The 19,689-nt window shown below is 45.2% G+C and overlaps 1 protein-coding gene across 11 annotated transcripts in view; it reads left to right on the forward strand.

Moving 5' to 3' along the window:
• PITPNM2 (phosphatidylinositol transfer protein membrane associated 2) overlaps nucleotides 1–19,689 on the forward strand; it is a 131,892-nt gene that overhangs the window by 80,712 nt on the left and 31,491 nt on the right. For all 11 annotated transcript variants that reach the window (XM_057422620.1, XM_057422610.1, XM_057422614.1 and 8 more), the window contains exons 4-10: nucleotides 1,227–1,441; nucleotides 3,035–3,156; nucleotides 4,800–5,033; nucleotides 11,744–12,067; nucleotides 14,947–15,042; nucleotides 18,236–18,340; nucleotides 19,193–19,263. In XM_057422620.1, the coding sequence (XP_057278603.1) occupies nucleotides 1,227–1,441; nucleotides 3,035–3,156; nucleotides 4,800–5,033; nucleotides 11,744–12,067; nucleotides 14,947–15,042; nucleotides 18,236–18,340; nucleotides 19,193–19,263 (1,167 nt within the window). The remainder of the gene's footprint in view (nucleotides 1–1,226; nucleotides 1,442–3,034; nucleotides 3,157–4,799; nucleotides 5,034–11,743; nucleotides 12,068–14,946; nucleotides 15,043–18,235; nucleotides 18,341–19,192; nucleotides 19,264–19,689) is intronic.

The raw sequence follows: 19,689 nt of genomic DNA on the forward strand, positions 1-19,689 counted from the left end.
AGGGCTATTGCAGTTTGTGGGGTGGGAAAAATGCCTCTTTAGGTTGTCAGTTACTGAGATTTGTTGGTTATGGCTGTTTAAACTTCAAATTGCTTGAAAGCTCTTTAAAAAGAGGGCTGTTTACTTCTAAAGAGCTGTGTTGGTTTATCAGCCCGTGCTCAAAAGATGAGAAGCTGATCTCTTGCATCTTATTAATCGTTTTCTGCTAAACCATGTTATCCTTTGTATTGTTTGCATGCCAAAACTGAGGAGCTCTTCTTGTGTTCTATTTCACAGTTGCTTCTTGCATCAAATCCCTTTGATTTGTTCTGAATTTTGAAAGTCCTGTGCTCTCAAGTACAAACAATAAACCCAAAATACTAACAATGGTAATCTGTTGTTTGGAAATGGAGGAGGTTCCACAGCATCCAATCTGCTGAGATGAGTTAGAAACGAATAAATGTTTGCTTTGCCTTTAGCTCCTCTTAGAAGCACTGAAATCAGTATTTATTGTTGAAGGAATTTTTGCCAGCTTTCTCAATGAGGGACAATACTACAAAGAAGCCAAAATCTGGAGGCTGCCAGGGGGTGCTGTGTGCATTCTGGCAAACTTGGGTTGTTTCTCCTAAATATCTTAATTAACAGAGCCTAGCATCCAAGCTGTTCTTGGAGAGCTGCTGCCATGCCAGACCACAGGCACCAAGCCCCCAGGTCCTGGGGGTTTAGGTTGTGAAGTAGTCTTCTGTGCTGTGATGTTGCACCAAGTGTGTGTGTGATCCTTCACGCTGATACCACACCACAAGAGTGTGCCAGGTTGGACAAACTCCCCTTTGCCATGTCACCTGCTGATGCAAATGTGTTTGTGCTGTTGGGTGGTTCACAGCTGGAGCCAAGGTTTGGTGTTCTGTGGGGAGGAGCGGTGTGTAACCTGTTACAGGAGCTGGAACTGATGTGTCATTAGGTCTCCATTCAAACTGTCTCTTTGTGTCCAGATCCAGTTTCTTTACAGGATCCTTAATAAATCAAATCTCTGTTCTTGTGTTGGCCAGAGGAGCTTTTGAACCTTTTCCTTTACAGTCTCTAGGTTTGGTAGTCTTACAGCCAGGGTGCTGCTACAATTATGCTGTCTCTATGAAGCTCTGCTCAGAAGGAGTCCTGGAAACCATCCCCAGTGTTCAGGGGCTTTGTAATCTTGGTACCTAAGATGCACTGAAAGGATTAAGTTCCTGAGATATTTTCCCTTTCAGAAAAAGAGCAGAGAGGAGACCTGTGGGGAAGGCAGTGGAGTGGAGATCCTGGAGAACAGGCCATACGTGGATGGACCCGGAGGCAATGGGCAGTATACTCACAAAGTGTACCACATTGGTATGCACATACCCAGCTGGTTTCGGTCAATATTGCCCAAGGCAGCTCTGCGAGTCGAAGAGGAATCATGGAACGCCTATCCTTATACAAGGACAAGGTAAGCACAGCAAAATGTCCAGATCTGTTGCCCTGTTTTAGAGAGAAGATTTGATGTGGCTGCGTGCGGCAGTGGCATCTCTTCCATCTGCAGTAATGTCCTTTGGAGAAAGTGGGCTCGAGTCCTAAATTCTTACACAGTGCTTCACGTCAGGAGTGTGAGTGTTCCCTGGGCTGACTGCGTATGTGCTTGAGGCTCTTGTGGCTGGTGGCTCTAAAATGTGAGCTGTTTTGTCCATCAGAGCGTGGGAAATCTTGAGTGGTTTTTATTTAGGCTTGTATCCTGCACTGCATGTTCTCCTTAACACTGCAGATATCTGCTAGCTCAGTGAAGTTATAAACATACACGGTAATGGGACAGTTGTCATCTTGAACACTGTCAAGAAAGACAGGATTCTTTTGCTCAAGGGTGGGGGGGAAGTGTGAGAGGAGAAAGCTTAATAAATACATTTGGTGCTTCTTTTCTGGGAGCTGTCTTTACTGTCATTTAGCTAGAAAATAACAAACCTGCATCTTATGGTTTTCACCCTGAGAAGGGAAGAGGGCCAGAGGCTCTGCAGAGTCCCTTGGGACCTGCTCATTTCAGCTGATTTTGCCTGGAAGGACTTCAGATACCATGGAATAAATAGCATTTATGCCAATTACTGTGGTTTAGAGCATTTGCTCTTTTCTAGGTTTAGAAGCCACATATTGCTGTCAACTTGCATAATAAAAAGGCTTTCATGGATATTTTGGTTTTTATCAGGTTTCATAGTTGTGTTTTAGCTGGTGTCCACAAGTAACGTTAATCTGGGGAAGGGTGGGGAGACAGCGTCTGCACATGGGCAGTTGCTCGTGACTAAATATAATGGAGCTGTCTGACTTTCAAGTGATTAAAGTCCACTTCCTGTCTGCTTTCTATCTATTCTCTTGAAATGCCCATGAGTCAATCAGTTGGCCAGGAAACCTGGTGCTGCAACAGTGCCACAGATTCCAAGCAAGAGCTCTGCTTTCCTCTGGAGAGAGGTGTATTTCCAGGGTGTCTTTGTATTAGTAGCTGTGTCATAAGATAACTTGTTAGTAATAATAGACCCAAAAGTTATCTCCTTGCTGCAAAGTGGTCCTTTAAAAGCAATCTATCCTGGTACAGTATCCTGGAGGAGACATTGCAGGGGTTTGTGAGTGTCTCTGCAAAGTGACACAACTTGGTGGTCCCCTGGGGCTTTCTACTTGCCTGTTACCAGCTGGGAAGTTATTTCTTGGTCAACGAGGGTGCCCAGTCTGCAGTAACTGTGTGGGGTGCATTGGTATCTTCTCACCTGTAATCCATGTAACATCTCATGGGGAGCACACCCCTTTGCTGTGGGCTTGGGGTTATGCTAAGCCAGAGTTATTCCAGTGAAGCCACGTGTCTGAGGTGAGCTCCTGTCTTAAAGAAGTTATTACAGAAAATCTCTTGAATCTCTACCGTCAGTATTTTAAGCGTAACAGAAGTAAAACATGAGTGAGGGCTGGCTTGGATTTGAGGTTGATTTTGTACATCTTAGGAAAGCATTTTTTCTGCTTGGCAAGCCAAGCAGGATTTACTCTAAAGCTGCATTGTTCTCACTTTCAGGTATACGTGTCCTTTTGTGGAGAAATTCTCTATTGATATTGAGACCTACTACAAAACTGATCCAGGAGACCATGTCAACGTGTTCAACCTTTCTCCTGCAGAAAAGAGACAAACCATTCTAGGTGAATAGACTTTTTCTTTTATGCTTTCCTGTATTCTGCTCTTTTCGCTTAGTATATCCCATCCATCCTCCCCCTCAACATACATCTGCACCACTGTTGGTGTCAGGCTGGGGGGTAGGGTTACATCAAGTGGAGTGAGGACACCTGAGTTCTCTTCTAGACTTGATGTAAATCACATGGAAATAATTTGAATCCCCATCTGTAAATTGAAGCTGATGCTTTCCTGTCTTATTTGTGCAGTTCCTGAGGGAAGTAAGTCATCTAATGATCTTGGGGATAATAAGTAGAAATAACCTCAGAAGAGGAAAATATTGCTGTATAATGGTGTAGCTCCTTTGCCTATATGAAAATCAGTCCTATCTGCACTTCTGAAACATGAAGGTGTATTTCATTTTTGCATCCTCCCCTTTTAGTCTTGCCCTCATGCAGGTTAACTCTTCAGTTTCGCGGCTGTCTTTAGAAGATTCAGTTAATGAGCCTTATATATGTAAGGATTTAATGAGAAAAGGCAAAAGGAAACATCTCATAGAAAGGCAGAGAATGGCAAGAGTCAGCTCTTCCTCTCTCTTGCTCCATCGTGGTCCATGCCTGTGGCAGTCCTTGGAGACCTGGCTGCACGGCAGTGAAAGCCACGCAGGACCAGATACATCCCTTGCTCTGAAGCTGCTGCGGCTGCAGAAGTGTTGAGCTCAGGCTGGCTTCTGGCAGTCCTGCGCTGTGCCTGAGCCCTGGGGAATGACATCTAGTGGCTGCTCTGGCTTCTCGAGCGCTGTTGATGTGTGGGACATGGCAGTAACCCCGTGCAGTCCTACTTGAGTGTTAGGTGATTTCAACTTTGATTTGAATGTCAGTTTGACTGTCCGTGTTTCTCAGCCTATCTGATTGGGCTTTCAGTACTGAACAAATAGGTTTGAGTCATGCTGCCTCACTGAGAAGTGTCAGAAGAGCTGTTGTTTCTTGGAAAGTGTGATCCTGCCCTTCAATCCAAACTTCAGATGCTTCTCGTGAGGTCTGGGGTGCGGGTTGCAGGTCTTTAATCTATGTTCATTCACTCTGCTCCTGTTGCAGTTTCCACTTCTCCATCATCGAAGTGTTAATTAGCACTGAAGTTAAACTTTCTGCCTCCCATAGTACATCTGGTCTAACAGTGGCGTGTGAGGAGTTATCAGTAACCTCACTTGATGGACTCCAAAGATAAGATGTGCAGTGGGGAATGCCTTTTCCATAACAGGCCTAAGACAGGGCAGGTTTATTTAACCAGCTCAGCCGAGACAGAGCTGTAGCACTGTGAGTGATATTAGAAAAGCTGAAAGATGGAATGTGCAAAAGATCTTTTTGGAGCTGGAAAGATGGAGTGTGCTGATCTGCCAGGGTGCTGGCGATCTGCTGTGACTGCGGGCAAGCACATTTAATAGGAGCAAAGCCTCTGTTTGCTCTAACTGCATCCTAGTTCCTCTGCTAGAGCTGATCACTGCCCAGCAGCAATGTATAAACAATTTAAATATCAGATGTCCAAGTGTAATTAAAATGAAACGAAGCTGCTGCAATGCTTCTGGTGCTTACTGAAACAGAAAGAACTCCTTAAAAATGGTATTTTGTTCTGGAAAAAGAAATGTCTAACTCTGTTTTTTCTCTTTCTATAGACCCTATCGATATTGTTAAAGATCCTATCCCTCCTCATGAATATAAAGTCGAGGAGGATCCCAAGCTATATAAATCAGTGAAGACTAAAAGAGGCCCCCTCTCAGAAGACTGGATTCAAGAGTACAAGAACAACCCTGGGAAATACCCCATCATGTGTGCATATAAACTGTGTAAAGTCGAGTTCAGATACTGGGGGATGCAGTCGAAAATCGAGCGGTTTATCCATGATGTTGGTGAGCATTTATAGTCTTGCACTGTTCACTGTCAACTCCTTAATGTTGTTTCTGACCTGAAACACAAAGGTGAGGTCTGTGCAGTGTCTCATATCCCTAAGAGATGGCTGTGAAGAGATTCTTAACTCCTTTGCAGAGCTGTGGGTCAGTTCATGTTATTCTACTACTTGTGGCATGTATGAATCCAAACCACATGTAGCCACTGAAAGGGTTTCAAGTCCTGTGTAGGCAACATCTTGCATTCTCTAAATCTATTATCTAAATCCTTTCTAGATAAGCATTTGTCTGTTAAATTTTGCCAGATCACTCTCAAAATCTGACAGTTTTCCTTATTTTAAACAAAATCCTGAAGGGCTGCTTGAAGAAAGAACCTTCACTTCTGAGTCCTGAGTGGTTCCAGAAACCATTCCCTGGAGCATCCCTAGTTTCTACCTGCCTTGTGACATGGCTGGTGTGGCCATGCCTCTCTGTCCCCCCACGTTGCAGTGTTCAGGGCTCCCCACCCCACCATGGGTTACTGACAGCTCTCAGTTGTGAGTAAATGTGCTGCTGTGAGACATCATTCTTGGGTCAGTGCTTTTAAGGAGGTATTGTTTGTGTCCCAGAAGTAACTCAGTGGAGATGGTGCAGGTGTGGCAGTGCTGACAGCAATTTGTTCCTTGCAGAAAAATCTGTAACACAACTGATGTAGTTTCTGAGCCTTGCCACAAGAGACAGGATCTGTGGCCGGTGGAAAACCTAAAGAATGAGTTAAAAAGTCATTCCCATCTCTGGAAAAGCGCAGAGCTTTGGCTGTCCTTTGACAAAGACCAGGCCAAAGAAAGGTTGTGTAAAGGATGCTACCTGCTTTCTGAACACAGTAAATCCTCCTGCATGACCTCTACAGCTGTTCTTTCTATGCACAAATCTTCTTTGAGGTGCCTGATGCTGCCGTACCTAACGTTATAGCTCCTTTCAGTCATACCATGCTCCTGAGAGCTAATGTGGAAAAGTGATAGAGCAGGGAAGAAAGAATAGTGTGTTCAGCACTGAATAATCACAGGCTGCTTTCTTAAAGCTCCCTTGGTTTTACTTTACCCAGAGATGGAAGTTTTTACCTCTTACAGACTGTGTTACAATTAGCTCTCTGCCATGAGCTCCCTTGGTGCTTCGGTGCCGTGGGTTAATTTAGTGTATACCACAAAACATGGGGCCAGAATAACAACTCCATTGTATCTGTTAAATTAAAAAGAAGCATGTGACTCTTCAGTTGTTCAGAGGTGTTTGGCATAGATTAAACTGTGGTCCCTTAGAAATGTTTCTTTTGTATTTCATGAAAGATTGCCTGCCATTTTCCTCTTGAGTGAGGCTGTGCGGAGATTCGAGCCAGCTCATTGTCTGCCTTTCAAAAGCCTTTCCACTCTGTTATAATGATGGCAAATACTGTTTTTCAAAGTGGTTAAGATGCATAAAACCAGAAAAGTCTTTAAGGCAAGACAAAGTTGAGTGAGTGAAAAATGAAAGCAAAAGCTTTGGATATCTACAGAAGATGTGTAGCTTCCCCGGGCAATGGAATAGCCATGGGAAAGCCATTAGTGAGTTGGAGAAGTGCCATAGCACGTGTACCAAAGACAGCGAGGTGTGAGGATGTGGAAGTTAAAAGATGTGGGCTGCAACATGACTGCCCAGGCTTACATGCTGATCCAAGTCTGGGGATCTCAGCTCACGGCTGAAAGCAGATGGAGAACTTCGTGCGTTGTGCCACCAGTGGCTCTCAGGTGCCAGAGATGTTCTTGGCGTTCCCAGACTCTCCTTGGCATTTTCCTCCTGGTTCCTCTGCTCCCAGCTCCTGCAAATTGTTTCCTGGTGCATTAGCACAGTCTGTGCAGGGTCACTAAGCCAGCAAGAAAACAAAGGCAGAAACCAAGAGCAGGATCCAGACTGTGCCCAAGGCGGGGAAGCAGTACTTATAGCGCACACTAAAATTAGCGAATGGGTAGAACGAAGAACACGTCTGAGTTAAGTGATGGATGGATGGTGGTATGGAGAGAGGCTACTGAGCACATAGGGAGTAACTCTGGGGGATGGTGTTGAAACATTCTGAGTCTCACTGAATGCAAGAGCCATTTTTTCTGATGACTAATTGGGCAGTTACTCAGTGCTGTGACAGCCTGAGACACAGACTGAAATTGTGGGCTATTAGTCTGCTTGGCTGTAATATTTGTATGCTTTCTTACTCCTTTCCCATAGAGTTTAAGTTTAATTGGACTGGCACTGCATAATGTGCTGCTCCCACTTGCTTCCTAATGGTGCACGTGGGCTATGGTTCTTTTGTTGTTACACAAGTGTGTTGACTATGTATGGATTATTGATTATACACTATGGCAAAGTGTGTTCCCATCCCAATAGCCAGAGCTTTGTCTAAGCCACTGTGTCTTAAGCTAAATATGTCCAAACTGTTGCACAGTGATGAAGTGGAAGTGGATTCAGAAAGCTTTATTGCAGAACTTTTGCTTCACTAAAGCTCTAATGAGGAAGTTCATCAAGAAGGGCACTGCCCATTGGGGCCTGCAGGTAGAGTTTTGTCTGTTCAAGGGTAGGCAGGTTGCAATTAGCATGATGCGGATGTGACCACAGGCTTTTCTTTGTGAGTGGTCTGAGCAAGGGAGGGTAGGGAAGCAAGCAGCTATAACTGCAGGTTGTCTTTGATCAGATATACTCAGATAACCAGAATTGTACTGACAAGGTGACTGATAGGGTCTGTAGTAGCTATCAGTGAAATAGTGTTGCACAGGGAAAATCAGGCATCCTTTATCTGCCAGGAAATAGTAAGAGTGTGTTAAAAAATGCTTTGGGATGTTACTACTGGGTACACAGTTGATGGGTATCATAACAGTTGCTTTATGTGGATAGTTGAGGGGGTTTGGAAAGGATTTGGTGGTGGGGTTTTCAATTTGTTTTGGCTTTTTTTGCATCAAGTTTTTGTTACACTTACTGGTTTTACTTCATGTTGAAAACGCAAACCCAAGCTATAGACAAAAGCTGTTTAAATTCAGCTAAAGAGCCCTCTCTGTCCTGGTTTGTCTCATGGTCATTTGCGCTTCCTTCTGTAAGATTACGTTCAACACCCCAGCCTGCAGCAAATCATTTACAAGAGTCATCAGCTCACGGATTCAAGCACTCCAAGTTGTTGAGGTGCTGAGTTGGAAGGCAAGTGATTTAAATGTTTGCACCCTGCTAGACTCCTCGGGGGTGATCCTTCTGCACGACGCAGTGGGAATGGTATAATTAAATCAATGCCACAATCAAGGGTACTTCTGAACTCAAATCTGCACATGCACATTTGTGCATGTGTGGTTTCCTTGGCTTTCTTCTTTTAAGCCGAAGCGTTGTGCACTCCAGAGAAATAATAGTCTTGTTAACTACTGATGTTGCTGAAATGAGCTGGTACCTGCATCCTGATAAAAACCCTCTGCTCATTATTTCTGATTGACCTCAGTGTGTGACTTGCCTGCTGAGACTGTGTGGTTATCCTCCAGTTCTGGGAAAGAAGGCTCAGATGAGCGTGGTGCAGGCTGTGTGGAGGGGGAACAAAACCTACTCTAAAATCCTCTCTGATGTCTCCTCCTTCACACCAGAGATACCTCTTTATAAGACCAAACTGCTGGGCTTATTTTGCTCCATGGGTGAGAAGGGAGCACCCATCCCACTGCAGGAGGTGGCAGAGGGGGGTATGGAGCCCCAAGCCTCACCTTCACTGGGCTATCTAACCTGGGATAAGGTGACCAGTGTGGGATGCTGTACCCACCCTGTCCTTCCCAGCCAGCTCCCACAGCTGAAAGGGCTGCAGTCAGCCATGAGGCATGGCTCAGAAGCACAGTGTGTGGGATACGGACTTCTTGGGCTGAGCAGGAGACATTTGCATCTCCCCTTACTCCAGAGAGAATATTGGAAGCGAACTGGACCACAGATACCTTCAGCACTGTCCCAGTGGGCATCTCTAATCTGTTAAAAAGAGATTGTTTTTTTCCCCAATTACTCTGTTTCCTGGGTCTGATCCACCTTCTCCTTTTCACTTTTCAAATAAAAAGCTTGGTTTTCTCTGACATTTTGATTTAACAATGCTGTAAAACTTGATTTTTTTTTCCATTGCACGAGGGGGAAGCAGTGTCTGGACAGGTGAGGTCAGTCATTTGTAGCAGGGTCTTGAATCCATATAGCTGCGTGGGGGCACTCAGTGTGTCCTCTTGGGTCCCTGCTGCCTAGTAGCAGGCTTCAGCACTGCAGGCTGAAGGTTATTAATTCAGTGCTGCACTCACTGCTGTGCACTGAGGGACTGCTCAAGTTTTCCATCCCTATCAGTAAAGGATTTCTTTCTGCAAGCCATGACTTTTATTTTTCAATTTCTTTTGTACCTGGACAGCCTCTTTCTCTTCCAGGCTTTTTCCCCGTGTTAAAGAGAGATGCAGCATCTCTAACACATCCCAGGTGGAGGCCAGAGGCTAGGAAAACAGTCTCAGTCTTTTTGACTCCATACCTAGTCTGGAGGCACAACAGCCATGAAGCCCTGTAATGCCATCCTGTTTTCAGGCAAACAGGGCTTTAAGGAAGGGTGATTTGGCATGTGTAATCCCAGTGATGTGAGCAGTGCAGATGGGGAGGTCTGAGGGTTAGGGATGAAGTAGTGCAGGTGATTTTTTGGATTAAGTGGAAGAAGGCAGAGGGGAACTTCAGGATAGTTTTACCCTCAATTGGTTTTCATGTTCCCTGGGATTTAGTCCATTAAAGCAAAGATGTGCAGCCAGTGACATCTGTGCCTTTACACAGAGAATTTTGGAGTAGCTGGTGCATACATCAAGGCTGGATCCAGGAGCACAAGCAGAGGCTGCTGAACCCTGGAATGGAAAAAGCCTTGAGATGAGAGCGAGGGGAGCATTTCCTCCTGTGTCTGACCACACAGACTGTTTCCGAGCTGTTTCAAGCCATGTAGAAGTGGGCATTGGTTATGTGGAAGCCCAAAGGACAGTTGCAGTGTTGGGCGCTGAATTACAGCAAGGGGAATGTTTTCTTGGCTTTCAGTTCGGATGTGATGGGAGGTTTAATCTTTGCCTTTCAGCTCTGCTGATTGTCTGTCATAACAGGAGGTGAAGAGGCTAAAACATTCTTCTGTAGTTCTGCAAAAAGTAATCTGGTGGAGGAAATAACTCTGAATCTCAACTAAGTTTGAGCAGAATTAAGTTGACGAGACACCTTCTTCTGCCCCCAGAAGGTCACAGTCTGCTGGCTCAAACTTGCCTCTCCTACATGGAGCTCCCTTCTGAGAACCAGGCAGAGAAGTGCATAAAATATTGATAGATTTAATTTCACTGTGCAAATGAAGTTCAGGTTCAGCTGGTCCATTGCATTAGCTGCTGCTCTCCATGGCTATATCCTCCTGACTTGTGATGGCTGGTGGCATTAAGAACAAAGCAAAGAGCAGAGCAGGCAGTAAAGTGCTCAGACCTGGCAGGAAATAAACGCATAAAAATAAGCTTTTGTATGTTTTAAAATAAGGGTGAATCCTAAAAACAAATGAGGCATTTAGGCTGAACGTCACAGAAACCATGACAGTGGTGAGATCTAATGTTTCTCTACAACAGGGAAGCACATGCTGCTGGAAATACCTTAGAAACCCTGCCTGCAGTGGGACCATCCAGCTTTGGCCATGCTAGAGAGCTTGATCTACAGCTCCCAACACCTAGATGGTTTTAATGTAGGCTGTTGATTGCTCTGTCTTGCAATAGCAGTGGTGGTGCTGTGACCTGTGGTCTTTGGCTGTGCTCTTCATTAGAGTGAGAGGATGGGTACCCTGCCTGCCAGTTCTTCAACCCATCTCTGCCTCAGTTTTCCAGTCATTAAAGATGGGACAATAGTGATTTTTGTTGTTGTTGTTTCCAGAAGGGCTCCTGAGGATTAGTTTGTCAGGGTTTATAGAAGCTTTTAAAAGCACCATTGCTGCTGTGTGCTCCCATCAGTAATAAATACCAGTTTGGAGCTTTGACCTATCATGCGCTTTTCAGCAATAATATTGGCTGAAAATCCCAGGTTGACTACTCTGAAAAGCCTTGGTCATACAATGATGTTAGTCAGTAAGTTTAAGTCTTGGTGGAAAGTTTCTGTGCCCAGTCAGGAGCATTGGATGTTGATATTGAGACAGTTCTTCCTTTCAGAGATGTGATACATTGAAGGTTTTTAAATTGGCTTTGCCAGCTCCATTTTTCTCATGCAGCAGAAGACAGATGCTATCTGCAAAATAAAGCGTCTCTATTCCCTCCCTTACTTTGCTTCCCATCCCATTATCTCAGAAGCTCTTATTTGTGATGCTGTTTTGCTGATATATAGAAACCAGGTGCAGAAACCGGGTTTCCAAGGAGTTTTAGGCTTATCACTGCTCATGTGGGATGTGCTTCCGTCATGTGACAATTATAGTGACCTATGCAGTGTTCATCAAGGAACACTTGAAACTCTTGTGGATAATAAGAATTAAGGATAAGAATTAATAAAATAGGAATTAAGATAAAGTACATGAAGTGACTGATTTGCCATCCTGGCACTTGGTATAAGAAGGTCCTGTACTGCAGTTTATAGCACTGTGGTTGTGATGCTGCTGCCACAATGTCTTGAGCTTTTGGGAAGGGACAAATCAGTTCCTGCTGTGACAGGCACTGGTGACAGGCATTTTGGCTTTGCAGGCTTGCGGAAGGTCATGGTCCGTGCCCATCGGCAGGCATGGTGCTGGCAGGATGAATGGTATGGGCTCACCATTGAGGATATCCGGCAGCTGGAGAAGGAGGCACAGTTGATGCTGGCTCAGAAGATGGCCCAGTTCTGCAGTGAAAATGATGCTGAGCAGCACGGTGTCAAAGAAGCTTCTGGTGAGAAGGATGCTGAAGCCAACACAGTTTCACCTGCTGACACAGAGGATGCTGCTGGTAACAGTGAAACAGCCTCTGGAAGATCACTCACCAAGCAGTGGTCAACCTCTTCCAAGTCCTCACGATCTTCAAAGAGAGGAGGTAAGATGCTGCTGATGACCTGCTTTTCTAACTGCATAGAGACTGGGCTTTGGGAGGCAGGAGTATGGCTCCTTGTGGCTGGCTTCTTTGGGACAAGGCATATTTCTCTTGTGAGTCCTTGTAACTCAGAGGCTTCCTCTGCTGGTGTTGCAAGCTCAGTCTTCTCAGGTGACCCCATTACAGGTTTGGCAGTGTTTCTGGGCATCCCGTTCTTGCTAATCTCAAAAGCAGAGAAATTATATAAAAAAGCAGTAGAAGAGCAAGCAGCAGCTTGCTAGCAGCATTGGGTCTCACAAGACAAACAGTGGCACAAAGAGAGCTCGTCCTTGTTACCCAGGAGCCACTGGTGGCTTTTATAAGGCTTGGTGCTTCAGTGGTGCTCCCTTTCTGGATGTCTGCTGTGTCAGAACTGGCCAGGCTGTGGGTCCCTGTTAACTGCCTCTGGTTTTCCAGGAGGCAGCTACAACAGGAATTCCATGCTCCTTGGCCAGACTTATGCATTACTACATGCTGTTCATTTCAAATGCAAGTGCTTGGCTCCAGCGGTGCTGTGGTGTAGCTCACACAGCAAAGTCCCCCCATTAGCTACTAGGGAGATTCAGGCAGGTACCCCCAAAAAAGGTGGTTGAGGGTACCTGCTGTCCACTGGTGATGATGTGCTGAGCTGTTCAGAAACCAGACCTCACAGCCTGGGATTAGGTGGGACCATGGGTCAGGTTTATATTTCCTTTTGAACACCATTGAGGAAGCTTTTGGGATTTTGCTGTTAAAGCTGCCTCTGTGGATGCCCTGTAAGGACTTGGCTTTGACTCCTGGATGTTGTCATTCACCTCTCCCTGTCAGTTACCTTTTTTGCTGGAATAAACTCTCCCTTCCTCAGACCATTCTGTACAAAGGGGTGAATCCCCAGGGAGGTACAGACAGAAGGCTTGAATCTCAGCAGTTCCCCCTTCTCTTACAGCAGGGTAACAGCTCTCACAGTAAGAGGGCAAAAACATCTTGACTTTTCTGAAAGCCCCAAGGGGCAGCATCTCCTGCAGTGCTGGTGGAGGGGGACACTTGGGTGATTGAAGCTTCTCCATCTCTCATATGCATTAAATCCTGAGAGCTGAGTCTCCATTTTTATTTACCACTCCATTACTGATTCCATGGCGGGGTGAATGAGAGATGAGCAGTAGTTTTACCTTGCAATGACTCACTGGAGTGAGCCCCAGGGAAGAACCTACCAGATGCTTCATAAATCAGTGTATAAAGATACAAATGCCGGCTCCTTTCCTTGCATCAGGATTTTATATTGATGTGCCCATCTCTTATTATGCTTTTTTTGTTACGAGCCCCTTCTTCCAGTGCTGATGTGTTCATTGGAAGCTGCAGTTTTCAGACCTCTTAGGATTTTGCCCGAAGGCTTTCACTGGCAGCAAAGCACGAATTTTCTTTCAAATGCCTCGGTTTTTACAAGAAGAAATAATGAAAGAAATTAATTGTGATGTGCTGGGAAGTACGTCACGCAGATATTTTAATCCTCCTTCATGCTGGCAGCATCTTAACACATGGAAGCAAGGAGGGCTGCCTCGGCTCACCGCTACCTCCAGCTGACAACAGCAGCCCCCAAGATCTTGGTTCTTTCCATCCCACATGAGACCTGTGGTGACAGCACGACCCTTGTCGCCATCCCATATGTTATTACGTGCTCTATTTTTAGCAGCTATTATACGAGTGCCTTGACGTCACTCCAGCGTGAGTGAGCTCTGCGCTGCCAACCTCCTTGCTTGCTGCTGCCTCAGAGGTGGCTGCTGGGGTGGTTGGGGGCTGCTGAGCTGCGTGTAGATGGCTCTGCACAAGGGGCTCCAGCCTCTTTCCACGTGACAAGCGGGTGGCAAAATCAGGATTTCACTTAACATACTCGATGCCGTTGCAACAATAGCATGAAATGGCTCATGCAGCTGTCACAGCAACCAAGAGCCTTCCAGCATCTTTGTGTATGCTAAAGGAGAATTTGTCAGCCTCCTCGGGGCTTTGCTGTGTTTAGGTTTTGGTGCCTGCTGCAAGTGCTTTGTGTGTGCTGTGTGATCGAGGGGAGAAACTGTCACTCTCCTTGTGCTCCGGGCACTGCTCCCTTCGGCTGTTCTGTACCAAGTTCAGCCAAGAAGTGTTCAGGCTCATTCCTAAAGTAGCTGAAATCAAAGAGAAAAAGCAAAAGGCCATAATAGGCTTATATTTAGTGCAGGGCACTCTTGAGGGGAAAATGAGAGGGAGCAAGTAGGTGTGAGAGCAGGAGGGCGAACACGAATCGAAAGGACCGTTGGGTTTTCTCCTGTCTCCATCAGGACAGCCGCTCTGACAGCTGCCTATGAAGGAGCTGGATAGCATGTTGTTTAAATCATTCAAGTTTAAAGTTTAAATAGATCTCTAATCCAATTTGTGTGGAAGCAATTTCCTTCCAGAAAACAGATTATTTCTAGCCAGGCTGCTCTGCTGAGCTCCCCACCCGAAAGTTAGCGAAGCAGGGGCATGGTTTGTGTGCTGCTCAGAGCTTCCAGCCAGCCTGCATCCTTCCTAATGCCAAACTTTAAAACCCAGCTGATTTTTGCACGTCCTCCTAACAATTATAAATAACTGCCATTCAGAATAGCACAAGAGTGGTACAGACAGCTTGCTTTAATGTAGCATCTCGCTGTCAGGTTCTCCCAACAGTAAACAAACAGGAGCTGTAAAGCAGTACACTGACATCACACCAGCATCATCGGGGTTTTGTGTTTTTAACATCACAGCAGCCAGTTTTCATAGAGAGCACAGGACTTCCTCCAGCAAAGATCATGTTGGGAACTCTCTGTCTTGTCGGCGACGCGTATCGCATAAGGCTGGTTTGTGTTTTGCAGCGAGTCCCTCACGCCATAGTATCTCGGAGTGGAGGATGCAGAGCATTGCCAGAGATTCAGATGACAGCTCCGATGATGAATTCTTTGATGCACATGGTATGTGAACCCTAAACCAGCGTTTGTTTCCTGACACGGTGGGGTAAGAGAACGGAAGGCATGAGGGTGGGGGGTGAGAGGGGAAGGAAGCGAGACCTTTTTGCTTTGCTTGAAGTCTTTTCCTTTCTCACCAAGATACGTGCAGCATCAGTGCAGCTTCTTCAGGCATCCTCAGCATCACCCAGCAGATCCTTACATGTAACACAGCGACATTTCGGATTCGGTGTGATCTATTTGAAGGGATCTTGAACAGTCTTAACCTTTGGAGCTGGGTTCTATTTGGTGCACATGAATGTGGGCAAAATCCAGCAGTACTGATTGTGCTGTGGGTGTGTCTTGCGAGTCGGATTCCTTCTGACTGGTTAATTTTCTAATTTATTTCTTAATCAGTAGGGCGTGTGATTGATTGTCCTGTCTGGGCCTGAAGAGACCCAAGTTTGCCTTTCTTAACTCCTTATTCTCCCTGTCCAAGCAATACAATAGTGAATGTAACAAGGTACCAGAATTAGCCAGTGTTGACTCCAGAATTCTCAAAGCAATGTTGAATACCTGTGCTAGGAGAAAGCTCTGGTTTTTCTTTCTTTCTCTGTGCATGTATGTGAGAAGAAGCTGTGTTCCACTGCACTCGTTTTATATCTTGTACTTAATGCATACTTAAGCCTGAAGGGCTCTGTCTCTACTGACAACAGATGGACTCTTCTCCGGGCTTGTAATGCTAATCTAAGTTAGATGGCAACGTGTGCTGATGAAGTTGGTGACCTTTCTGTGAAATGCAGTTATTAGAAGATGACACCCCAGTTTTGCCAGGCAGAATTTCACTGACATTCAGCTAAAGTTCACTCTCAGAAAACATACAGTATCGTGTTCCACAAGAGTTCCCACATCCAGTATTTAGGTATGCATTGCGGGGCAGCAAGCAGCATGCTGTTGTGGAGTAGTGACTTGTACAACGACAGCTTAAAGGGCTGGGATGAGTGCAAGTCAGGGGATGAATGTGTCTCTTGCCTGCAAGGGAGAAGGGCCAACTTAGTTTATGTGTCTCTTATTTATTGACTTACATTGCACCTACAAAACCCGTGTAAGGGATTTATTGCTGCAATATATATGCAAGAAAAGAGGAGTGAGTCATCAAAACAGCATCATTTCTATCCACCTGCTTTTTTGCCTTTTTAATTAGTGATAAAACTGAGAAAGAGACAGCTCTGCCTGGGATCCAGGGAGACCCTGACATGCTCTTAACAGGCCTAGGAAGGAGGATTAACAAAAACGAGCCTTGTGCCACAGTTGGTATCAGCATCTCTGTTGCAATACTTCTAGGAGCTTGCTAACAGAACAAGCAGCTCCTCTTCTGGTGGCACTCAGCATCTCCAGCCATTTACATACAGCTTGTCCTCTGCAATCCACACAGTTGGGTTTGAAAATCTGCCACTCCTGATGGGATTTTGGCTTCCGAGTCGAATCCTTGATGTGTGTGCTGTTCAACAGAGCCCTTCCTTTGGGAGGGACCTCTTGTTGCCCCTTGGCCTGCAGATGAAACGTCCCAGCTCCAGGTCTGTGAGCAGCGATGAAGCCACGGCTTGCTGCTCATCCTGCCAGAGAGGCTTCTGGGGTCGGTACCATGGGAACTGGCACGGATCAGGATGTGAGTCAACACCAAGCAGAGTTCCTCAGAAGTGCTTCCCATACACACACACATTTCCTCCCAGAGCAGTGGGAGTAACCTGAGCCCGAGAACATGTCTTGTCACTGGCTTCCCACTCATCCTCATTCACTGGCATACTCTGGTAAAGAGAGTGACAAATACAGTAATATCTAATATCTATCCTGTAATAAATGCTAATAACGGGAGTAATATCCCGTTCAGTGATCCCTTGAGCAGCAATAAGGGCTGTAATTAAACCTCTCAAGGAAATAAGTTTAATATTTAGATTAAGTTGCTGGAGGAGCTTTGAGTGCAATCTTCCTCTTAATTCTCTGCCAGCATGTGTGTTGCATGCCTGTGCTTTCCACTTGCTCCGAACAGGTAGCTCCACACTCCTTTGTGCAGGGAAATGGGGATCGACTCAGTTTTTGCTGTAGCTGAAAAAGGAAATGGCATGCTGATTGATGTAAAGTTAGTCCCTTTTATATATATATATTTAAAGCTGTTGCTCGTATCTGCTGAAAAGATGAATACATTTCATAATCTTTTTGTTCCCCATCCTAGGATTCTTCCAACCAATTCTTTTCTTAGCCACTGTACAGCAACAAGAAAGGGGGAATCCTAGTCTGGGACTCTGAAGATCGTAGCTTTTAGATCTTCAAGACATCTGCAATTACTGCTGTTATTATTATGCTTATAGCTCTTTATTAAATCTGCAAGCCCAGAATTTTCAGGAGAGAAATACTAAGCACAGAACAATAAACAAACCTGTCACAAATCCTCTGATGTCTGCTGTAGAGCAAGGCTATTAATCATGCTTATGTTTGGATACTACCGTAGGGTGTTTTATAGGGTCTCTCCTTTATACGTCTCTTTAATTACACTTCTAGGAATGTAATATTTTTGGGACCCTTATTCTTTATCAGCTGTGGTTGAACGGAGCCAGGGGATTCAGAAGATCCTGAGGTAGGAGGGAAAGGGCAGCCACGTGCACTCAGTGTGATCAAACAAGTCTCATCTCCTAAGGAAATCAGGCTAAAGATAGCCTGGGGAGTTCACATTTCCTTTATTACTCATGCCTTTTTAGGTATTCCATTCTATTAACAACAGTGATTCTTGTCGCTACCTCCCCCAAAGACATAGTACAGCTTTCAAATGGAACTGGGAGGATCCCAGCAGCAAATGGTGCTTTGTCTTCTCCTGTCCAGGAGCATTCTGGCTGCGTTAGCATCATCAGGAAATCTGGCAAGGAAAACATCAAACTTGGTACCTGAGATGGTAGCATTAGAATCCATGTTATTTTTAATCTGCTTTGGGAGTTTTCTTTGTTAAAAACATACAACTAAAACATTTTGTGTGCTCTGCAAAAGGTGCTTTGGTTTCTATATCACAAAAGCTGGTAAAATACCTGTTTTATTATGACATGAGCCATCCAAATGTTCTTAAGACCACATAGGGTTACGGGGCCTTACTTTTATTTAAAATCCTCTTCTGTGCTCTTGTCTGTATATTTGTGTGTGTGACTCCAAAAAAATCTGTTCTGTTTTAAAGAGGACTTGTCTGACAATGAGGAAATGTTCCCGAAAGAAATAACCAAGTGGAGTTCCAATGATCTGATGGATAAAATTGAAACCCCCGAATGCGATGATGTCCAAGGTAACTTTCTTTTAAATCAAAACTGCATGTGCTGTTTTACAGTGTTTCCAAGCAATTGTTACAGCCACATTCTGACAAAGGTAAAACTTGTTATCCTCATCTCACAAAAGAAGAAGCTGAGACAGAGCATAAAAATGCCTGCCCAGTGCTGCTGAAAAAGAATTGCCCAGTTGGAATTGGGATGGAGAGCTCTTGATTCTCTTTTATTGTCCGTGTTGGTTAGGCTCCTTTGTGCGACAGCCAGGGTTCGCTTGTATAATGATGAAATATTCTGTCTTGAATTTCCCCTCGCTTTTCTTTCCTCTTGCTCCATCCTTTGTTCTTGTCTGTATCTGCCTTGGGTTTATTTTCTGCTCATTGTTACTACATTTGGAAAGGAAGGTAGCTCCTCAGGCGTGTAGCAACGCGGTGGAAGATGACACTTTCTGGTACAAAGTCTTTCTGTGTAGGCACAGACGTGTGAGCGCATCAGATCTCTGCTCCCCCAGCACAGTTCAAGCAATTCCTTTTATTTTCCCACAAACCAATCACTTCTGACAAGTATGCAGGGATTTCCCATTGTTGCCATCCTTATTAAAGCAGCGATACTGGGTTGCTGTGATGAGAGAAATGCTAGCTAATGTCCTCAGTGCTTACCGAGCGAATGAGAAACTGCTGGAAAATAAGTGACCCATCATTGCTCAGGCTTCCTAGGGGGGAAGGAGGAGGGAGGGGAGGGCAATTTGGGGAAATCATTAAGGAGATGTGAGGCAGAAGAGGCTGAGAGGCACTGGCACAAACAGTGTCTTTATGGAAGAGTGTCTGCCAAAGAGCATCTTGCAGCGCTGATGTTTTAAACCTCTGTGCTTCCAGGTGACTTGTATCATGAGACATCAGCAGAGTACCACGTTGGCTCCAGTGTGGAGAGGCTCAGCATCATTGAAGTAAGTGCTTCAGTTTCTTGTAATGAGATCCTTTGTTGCTGGAATATGTCTCTGTGGGGTAAATGGCTCCCTTTGCTGTGAGCCCTGTCTTGGCTTTGTGTGTCATTCCGAGCTGCACCAGCATGCTGTGTACTTCATGGCTAGGTTGAAGGGATTATTTCCCTTGTCTTTTGAACATCATATAGAAAATGCTCTGTAGTTTGCAGGCAGCATCAAGTATCCAGCTGGAAAAAAAGACTAATCCTGTGGGGATAAACTGCAGGCTGAGGCATTGCTGGGTAGAGCTATCCTGCTAACGCTGAATGAGCTAGCATGGATGTGGAAGCAGGAGAGCCATGTTACTGCAACACCAAGGTGCAGGCTGCAGTGCTACAAGTGACATAGCTTGGCTGTAGCCCTCTCTTTGGAGCTGCTCAGGTTCTTGTC

This window comes from Pezoporus wallicus, unplaced genomic scaffold (assembly GCF_028554395.1).
Source record: "Pezoporus wallicus isolate ANWC-B61680 ecotype Strahan unplaced genomic scaffold, APGP_CSIRO_Pwel_v1 contig_9942, whole genome shotgun sequence".
NCBI classification, from domain to species: Eukaryota; Metazoa; Chordata; class Aves; order Psittaciformes; family Psittacidae; genus Pezoporus; species Pezoporus wallicus.